Here is an 8903-nt window from a genome sequence, read left to right on the forward strand (position 1 = left end):
TGCGCTCCTCTCTGCCTACAGCCTCAATGCTCCGTATGCTACTTGGTTTTCCACAGGGGTTGTGAGTGACTAACCTACCAGATCGTCGACACGGATGTATGTTTCTCCCCTCCAACTAGAATGCAAGCCCCACAAAGTCAGCAATTTTGCCTCTATTAAGTCTAGTGGAGATCCAGAAAAGTTTAGGGTCAGCCAGAACCGGGAATAATAACACAGGTGATCTGATATTTTGGTGATTTAGATCAGAGCTGGGCTGCTTATCGAAAGGGATCTGTTCTACTGCGCTTAAGCGGCACAATAAGTTCTAAATAAACTGACATTCCTAACACTTCCAGAGCAGGCATGCATGTACTCTTTTTCCACTTGTTTCTCCGGGCTCAAATCTGTCTCCTCTGGGTGAAGTGGGAATGTGTAAGAAAGATTGGCCTAAGTCTAACCTAAGAAGGCACCCAAGAAAACATTTAAACATTCTTAAAAACTAAAATCACAGGGTGGTTTCCTTGCACCCATCAAGGGTTATTCAACCTCTACTGAGGTCAGAGTCGGGGGAGAGGAGAGCGAAGCACAGAGGGTAGAGGCAAGGACGAGTCACCTCATCTCTCCCTCCTTTGGACCTTCCTTCCTCCTGGATTCCCATCCCTTACACTCAAAATGCACATTTCAGGGGTCTGTGCGTGCAGCCAGAACCTGTGGCTACTTCCACATTCCAGTCACTGAGATGCAGAAACCTTGGCATAAAGTCTGGTTCAACCCACCACACTCACATCGGTTAATTCTTTCTCTACTGCCGAGACAAAAAGACACACGAGCAAAGGCAGATTAGTAAGAACAAAGTTTTATAGATGTAGAAGTATATCTACGTAATCTGGGACAGATAAGTGCCCATTGAGGCTCTGATACAGCAAAACCCATTTACTGTTCCATATAATATGTGGAGGAGTATCTGTTCCGTTTATGTTGAGATTCATGACAAAAGGAAGGAACCAGTGGGTGGCGGTTTCTAGACAGGTTATGAAGGTAGCCTAGCCACGCCCAGAGCACAGAACAGTGGACCAAGAACTTGCACACACAGTGCTGGCTCACCAAAGTCAGAGGGGTGCCCTGACTAGGGGCAGGTCCACGTGTTCCGAGAGTAGAGAGTTCTCTCTAAGATGCATGGTGGTATCCCCCATGGCACCACCAGTGCTGTGGCTTGGGGGGGTTCTGTGTGCTCTGTAGGAATGGGGGACCACTATTTGGTCCAGTCACAGCAGGTATGGTGCTGTTCCCCGTAGCACCAGTTGCCTTAGAGACAGGTAGGCCCCCAGGGTTCCGAGGGCGGTTGCTGATACAGAGGGCTGCCATCATAGACACGATGAGGGTTTCATCTGTGTTTGCATCAGGTGGGCCCCCATTATGCTGACATAAAGCAGGAATTCCAGGTCTTCCAGTCTTGGGAGTGATGTTGTTCCCTTCCTTCACACCACTCACACGCTGGGCAGGTGGGCCCCGCGTGCCTGGCAGGAAGGTAGAACTAGAAGTGCATCGAAGCACTGATATCTCGGTGCTGGTGCTTGCAACTACAGCTGAGGTCGTGTGGCCAGGCAAGGCCCTGGTGCTCTTTAAGACAGTAGTGGTTGCAGGGACTGTAGGCCCAACAAAGGCCTTTGGGCAAGTAGTGGTAGAAGGGACTGCAGGCCCCACAAAGGTCTGTGGGCCTGTGGTGTTAACCGTGAGGGGTGGGCCACGGGGGACTGTAGTCCCCACAAAGGTCTGTTGGCCTGTAGTGGTAGCAGGGACTGCAGGCCCCACAAAGGTCTGTGGGCAAGTAGTGGTTGCAGGGACTGTAGGCCCCACAAAGGTCTGTTGGCCTGTAGTGGTAGCAGGGACTGTAGGCCCCACAAAGGTCTGTGGGCAAGTAGTGGTTGCAGGGACTGTAGGCCCCACAAAGGTCTGTGGGCAAGTAGTGGTTGCAGGGACTGTAGGCCCCACAAAGGTCTGTGGGCAAGTAGTGGTTGCAGGGACTGTAGGCCCCACAAAGGTCTGTGGGCAAGTAGTGGTAGCAGGGACTGTAGGCCCCACAAAGGTCTGTTGGCCTGTAGTGGTAGCAGGGACTGCAGGCCCCACAAAGGTCTGTGGGCAAGTAGTGGTTGCAGGGACTGTAGGCCCCACAAAGGTCTGTGGGCAAGTAGTGGTTGCAGGGACTGTAGGCCCCACAAAGGTCTGTGGGCAAGTAGTGGTTGCAGGGACTGCAGGCCCCACAAAGGTCTGTGGGCAAGTAGTGGTAGCAGGGACTGCAGGCCCCACACAGGTTTGTGGGGCTGTGGTGTTAACCGTGAGGGGTGGGCCACGGGGGACTGTAGTCCCCACAAAGGTCTGTTGGCCTGTAGTGGTAGCAGGGACTGTAGGCCCCACAAAGGTCTGTGGGCAAGTAGTGGTTGCAGGGACTGTAGGCCCCACAAAGGTCTGTGGGCAAGTAGTGGTTGCAGGGACTGTAGGCCCCACAAAGGTCTGTGGGCAAGTAGTGGTTGCAGGGACTGTAGGCCCCACAAAGGTCTGTGGGCAAGTAGTGGTAGCAGGGACTGCAGGCCCCACAAAGGTCTGTAGGCAAGTAGTGGTTGCAGGGACTGTAGGCCCCACAAAGGTCTGTGGGCAAGTAGTGGTAGCAGGGACTGTAGGCCCCACAAAGGTCTGTTGGCCTGTAGTGGTAGCAGGGACTGCAGGCCCCACAAAGGTCTGTGGGCAAGTAGTGGTTGCAGGGACTGTAGGCCCCACAAAGGTCTGTGGGCAAGTAGTGGTTGCAGGGACTGTAGGCCCCACAAAGGTCTGTGGGCAAGTAGTGGTTGCAGGGACTGTAGGCCCCACAAAGGTCTGTGGGCCTGTAGTGGTAGCAGGGACTGCAGGCCCCACAAAGGTCTGTGGGCAAGTAGTGTTGCAGGGACTGTAGGCCCCACAAAGGTCTGTGGGCAAGTAGTGGTGCAGGGACTGTAGGCCCCACAAAGGTCTGTTGGCCTGTAGTGGTAGCAGGGACTGCAGGCCCCACAAAGGTCTGTGGGCAAGTAGTGGTTGCAGGGACTGTAGGCCCCACAAAGGTCTGTGGGCAAGTAGTGGTTGCAGGGACTGCAGGCCCCACAAAGGTCTGTGGGCAAGTAGTGGTAGCAGGGACTGCAGGCCCCACAAAGGTTTGTGGGGCTGTGGTGTTAACCGTGAGGGGTGGGCCACTGGGGACTACAGACCACACAAAGGTCTGTGGGCCTGTGGTGTTAACCGTGAGGGGTGGGCCACTGGGGACTACAGACCACACAAAGGTCTGTGGGCCTGTGGTGTTAACCGTGAGGGGTGGGCCACTGGGGACTACAGACCACACAAAGCTCTGTGTTCCCGTCATTGTAGCTGTGAGTGATGAGCTAGTGTTCCCAGTCGGACCTCGAAAGCCAGTGGTGGTAGAGTGAGGAGTGTGGAGAATACCTGGCTGGTTACCAAAGGCCGTCTGCTTGTTGACATTGGTGCCAAAAGGAGAGCCCGCGAAAGCTGCCTGCATTGTGCTGCCTCCGGGTGGGTGAGTTATAGGAGGGGCCAGGCCGACAGCCTGTGTTGGGGCTACTGTTTTCCCTAACAGGTAGGAATTGTTAGGCTGTTGCCCACTGTGACCTCCAATTGTGGGCTGAGAGGCCATTCCTGCGTTAGAGTGCTTCGGAACGGGGGTCTGTATGCTGGCTGACTTTTGAGGTAAATTGGTAGAGCCGTGGGCCAAGGCAGTGCTGCTCGAAGGTGGTGTGTTGCCAGAACCAGGAAGTGCCTTGTAAAATGACAAATGGTTCTTCTGGGACCCAGGGTGGGAGTGAAAGACGACAGCCCGGGAGGGAGATGTGGTATCCATGGCATCGGGGTCAGAGTGAGCGTTGAGGTTTGCAGAGGTGCTGCCTACTGGAGTGGTGGTGGCTCCAGAACTGAGGTTGGGCAAGCCAGTGGCGATAGGAGCACTGGGAAGAAAAGCTGTTTGCTGCCTCCCAGCCAGAGTCCCATGTGTGGGCTGAGGGGTGACCTGGAGGCCGAAGAGTTGATGAAGAAGTGGGGTGGGGCCGGGGGCCACCGATGTCGGTGGACTGGTGGATGCTGCGACTTTCGCAGGGCATCTCTGCGTCGTACTGCCACGGCCCCGCGAAAACGGAGGACAGCTCATCCTGCAGTGCGGGGACGTGCTGAAGATGACAGCCCGGGAAGGAGGCGTAGTGTCCATGTCCACGACACCAGGGTTTGAAATAGGCTTGGGGGTCAGAGTAGATGACTTTGCTGCGATGGTAGAAGACGTCGGCTTAGAGGTGCCAGGCTGGACTACACCGACGGAGCTATCTGTGCAGTGGCCTGGACGAGGGGTTGTCCGGGAGAGCGGGGGAGAGTCCACACACATAGGGGCTGGGGATTCTTTCGTGCAGGAGGCTGGGTGTAAGGGGGTTGAGGTGTTAGGAGGTGGGGGGCGGTCAGAGGCAGGTGCTGCAGCGCTGCCTGGTGGAAGAGGGCCTCCCCGAGGGGGAGTTTCCCCAGTGGGACTGGAAGTAAGCGGAGGAAGAGAATCAGCAGGAACAGCAAGAGGAGGAGATTTAGGACCTCCGTGTCCTGTTTCCGGGCCACCCTGTTGTGTTGGGGAAGACGGAGGGACAGATAGGATCGGGGGCCCGGCAGAAGGCTCGGCCGCGGCGGTGGGAGGCACAGGGACCTGGGCAGCGGGAGCGGCCAGGGGCGCGGAGCCTGCGGTGTCCCAGGCCAGCGGGGGGCAGGCAGGGGCAGGCTGAGCGGCCCGGCAGTCGGCCAAGGTCTTTGTTCTGCCCTTCAAGGCCCTGTTCCTCGGACGCTCGGTGTTCTGCACGGTGCCTAGGTCCTTGTCAACAGCAACGCAAGGAAGCTTAGGGGGTGGGGGCACGTCCCCTCGATCCCACAGCAGCGGTAGTGGCGGCGGCAATGGCAGACAGAGGGGCATGCCCAGTTTCCTTTTGTTTCGCCCGCTGCTGGCAGGTGCTGGCGGGCCACGGCTCCGGGGTGAGACGCCTGAGGGCTCCTCAGCCTGCGGGTCCTTCCTCGATGCGTCCCGCACGCTCTGGACGGGCTGATGGTTTTCAGTCGCCGCCTCCTCCGCGGATGTCTCCTGCGGCAAGGGGCAGCATGGGCGTGGGCCCGGGAGCACCGCCGCATCCCTGTCGGCCTTCCCGAGGCCATCTCCCGCGGGACCGCATGAAGAGGTGGCCGCACGGCCTTCCGAGGAGGACACCGGAGACATCTGGGTGCTGTGCCACGAGCTCTCTCCTGAGGGGACGAGGCGTCGGTCCAGAGGTGCAGGGCTGGCTCGGTGGAGGCTGAGAACGCCACTGGTCTCCGGGCGCTCGCATGTCCCCTGTGTATCCCCGCGGCTGTGGGGGCGGCCACTCCCACCATCCGGCCCTTTGGCCTCTGCAGGAGCCTCCCTCTGTCCTGCGGGGTGCTCTGGGACCTCCTCCTCCATGCCCTGTGGGATCGAAGCGGGGAGGGGCGGGCATGGTACCTGACTCGCAGCCCTGGCTACCTGCGCAGGTAGTGAATGCAGGAGAGCGACCTTGCGCACGGGAGGAGGGATCCTCGCAGTCCTCGAGGGCCGGAGCACCAGGGAACTGCGCGCAGGCAGCGCACGGCCACCCGGAGGGCTCCTCCAGCTCACCGCGGGGAGGAGGCCCAGAGGGGGGCCCGCGGCCTGGGGGAGCGGATGCCGCCTCCCGGGCTCCCCGTGGCAGCGAGCTGGTACAGGCCTGCGAGCCCGCTGGAACGGCCTGCGCCCAGAGCAGGCGGCAGGTGCAGGAGCGGCAGGGTGGTCGCGGCCAGCATGGGCGGTGTCACAGGCAGGAGTGACCAGCGGGCGACTCCGGCGGGGCAGGGGCCGGCGGCGGGGAGGGCGAAGAAACTTGGAAAATAAATGGCCCATTCAGGGCTAGCTGTGCGCCAGGGTCGGAGGTTGGAGCGGAAGGCCTTGGACAGGGTCTCCAAGGCGTCTGACTCCTCTCCAGGTCAAGCACACACTGAGCCTCTGAGCGGTGCACCCACGTGCACGTGCTAAGGGGTCACAAAGCCGCCCACGGGGGCCTGTGCAGCCCCGCCCACCAGCGGGGGGGGAGGGGGGAGGGACAGGGGGAGGGGCGGGGGAGGGGGCGGGGCCCACCTTCCAGAGGCGGAGGCCATACAGCCCCACCATGGTTGCCTCAGGTGGGGGGGGGGGGGGCGGGGCCTGGGACTGCAGAGGCCCGGGGCACTCAGACCCCAGGGTGTCGTGGCCAGCCCTGCCCCGGGGAGGCCCTGCGGGGCCAGCTCAGGAGCCTCCCAATGCTTAGAGGGCGAGGGTGGCCTGCTTCGCGGAGGGCCTGCCCTGCTGACCTGCCAGACCTGCTGCCCTGCTGTCACGTGAGGCCTCGGCCCTGATGCCCTTCGAGGCCTGCAACCCTGCTGCACTGCTGCCCTGCGAAACCTGCTGCCCTGCTGCCCTGCCGCCCTGCCAGGCCTGCTGCCCTGCTGCCCAGAGATGCCTGCTGCCCTGCTGCCCTGCTGCCATGTGAGGCCTGCACCCTGCTGCCCTGCGAGGCCTGTAGCCCTGCTCCATGTGAGGCCTCTGCCCTGCTGCCCTGCGAGCCCTGCAGCCCTGCTGCCCTGCGAGGCCTGCAGTGCTGCTGCCCTGAGACACCTGCTGCCCTGCTGCGCTGAGAGGCCTGAAAACATGCTGCCCTGTGAGCCCTGCAGCCCTGCTGACCTGAGAACCCTGATGCCGTGCTGCCCTGTGAGGACTCAGCCCTGCTGCCCTTCTGCCCGGCGATGCCTGCAGCCCTGCTGCCCTGCGAGCCCTGCAGCCCTGCTGCCCTGTGAGGCCTCAGCCCTGGTGCCCTGCTGCCATATGAGGCCTGCTGCCTGCTGCCCTGCAAGGCGTGCAGCCCCGATGCCCTGAGACGCCTGTTGCCCTGCTGCCCTGCGAGTCCTGCTGCCCTGGGAGCCCTGCTGCCATGCTGCCCTGTGATGCCTGAAGCCCTGCTGCCCTGAGATGCCTGCAGCCCTGCTGCCCTGCTTCCATGTGAGGCCTCTGCCCTGCTGCCCTGCGAGGCCTGCAGCCCTGCTGCCCTGAGACACCTGTTGCCCTGCTGCCGTGTTAGGCCTACAGCCCTGCTGGCCGACTTCCATGTGAGGCCTGCTGGCCAGCTGCCCCGCGAGGCCTACAGCCCTGCTGCCCAGCGAGTCCTGCAGCCTTGCTGCCCTGAGACGCCTGGTGTCCTGCTGCCCTGCTGCCCTGCATGGCCTGCAGCCCTGCTGCCCTGAGATGCCTGCTGCCCTTCTGCCCTGCAGCCCTGGGAATCAGGCTGCCCTGCTCCCCTGCGATTCCTGCAGCCTTGCTACCCTGAGAAGCCTGAAAACATGCTGCCCTGTGAGCCCTACAGCCCTGCAGCCCTGCTGCCTTGAGAGGCCTGCTGCCCTGCTGCCTTAGGAGGCCTACAGCGGTGTTCCCCTGAGTCGCCTGCTGCCCTGCTGCCCTGTGAGACCTGCAGCCCTGTAGCCCTGCTGCCCTGGGAGACCTGTTGACCTGCTGCCATGGGAGGCCTCTGTCCTGCTGCCCTGTGAGGCCTGCAACCCAGCCGCCCTGAGTGGCCTGCTTCCCTGCTGCCGTGCGAGGCCTGGAGGCTGCTGCCCTGCAGCCCTGTGAGGCCTCTGCCCTACTGCCCTGCGAGGCCTGCAGCCCTGCTGTCCTGCGAGGCCAGCAGCCCTACTGCAATGCGAAGCCTGCTGCCCTGCTGCCCTGCTCCCCTGTTGCCCTGGGAGGCCTACGGCGCTGTTAACCTGAGACGCCTGCTGCCCAACTGCCCTGTGAGGCCTGCTGCCATGCTGCCTTGCGAGGCCTGTTGCCCTGCTGCACTCGAGACCTCTAGCCCTGCTGCCCTGCTGTCCTGAGATGCTTGCTGCCCTGCTGCCCTGTGAGGCCTGCAACCCTGCTGTCCGGCGAGCCCTTCAGCCCTGCTGCCCTGAGAGGCTTGCTACCCTGCTGCCCTGAGAGGCCTGCAGCCCTGCTGCCATGTGAGACCTGTTGCCCTGCTGCCACGTGAGGCCTCTGCCCTGCTGCCCTGCGAGGCCTGCAGCCCTCCTGCCCTGCTGCAATGTGAGGCTTGCTGCCCTGCTGCCCTGCGAGGCCGGCTGCCCTGCTGACCTGAGATGCCTGCAGCCCTGCTGCCCTGTGAGGGCTACAGCCCTGTTGCCATGTGATGCCTCTGCCCTGCTGCCATGCGAGGCCTGCAACCCAGCTGTCCTGAGACACCGGCTGCTCTGCTGCCCTTTGATGCCTGCAGCCCTGCTGCCCTGCTGCCATGTGATGCCTGCAGCCCTGCTGCCCTGTGAGGCCCGCTACCCTGCTGACCTGAGACGCCTGCGGCCTTGTTGCACTGAGAGACTTGAAGCCCTGCTTCCCTGATCGCATGTGAGGCCTGCTGCCCTGCTGCCCTTCGAGACCTGCAGCCTTCTACCTTGCTGCCCTGAGAGGCCTGTTGCCCTGCTGCCTGGGACGCCTGCAGCCCTGCTGACCTGAGACACCTGCTGCTCTGCTGCCCTTCTTTGCCAGCAGCCCTGTTGCCCTGCTGCCATCTGAGGCCTGCAGCCCTGCTGCCCTGAAAGATCTGCTGGCCTGCTGCCCTGCAAAGCCTGCAGCCCTGCTGCCCTGCTGCCCTGCGAGGCCTGCAGGCCTACTGCCCTGAGATGCCTGCTGCCCTGCTGCCCTCCGAGCCGTGCAGCCCTGTTGCCCTGCTGCCATGTGAGGCCTGCAGCCCTGTTGCCCTGAGACGCCGGGTGCCATGCTGCCTTGCGAGGCTGCTACCCTCCTAACCTAAGATGACTGCTGCCCTGCTGCCCCGTGAGGCCTACAGCCCTGTTGCCCA

At 62.0% G+C, this 8903-nt stretch overlaps 1 protein-coding gene across 1 annotated transcript; it reads right to left on the minus strand.

Moving 5' to 3' along the window:
- Positions 1-1146: 1146 nt before the first annotated feature.
- Positions 1147-5929, minus strand: LOC129494635 (nuclear pore-associated protein 1-like). Its single transcript, XM_055301532.1, has 2 exons — positions 3202-5929; positions 1147-1760 (listed from the first exon to the last, which is right to left on the minus strand). Exons 1-2 carry the CDS (start codon positions 5927-5929, stop codon positions 1147-1149), a joined length of 3342 nt encoding a protein of 1113 aa, XP_055157507.1.
- Positions 5930-8903: the final 2974 nt, after the last annotated feature.

This window comes from Nyctereutes procyonoides, unplaced genomic scaffold (genome assembly GCF_905146905.1).
Source record: "Nyctereutes procyonoides isolate TBG_1078 unplaced genomic scaffold, NYPRO_anot_genome, whole genome shotgun sequence".
NCBI lineage: Eukaryota > Metazoa > Chordata > Mammalia > Carnivora > Canidae > Nyctereutes > Nyctereutes procyonoides.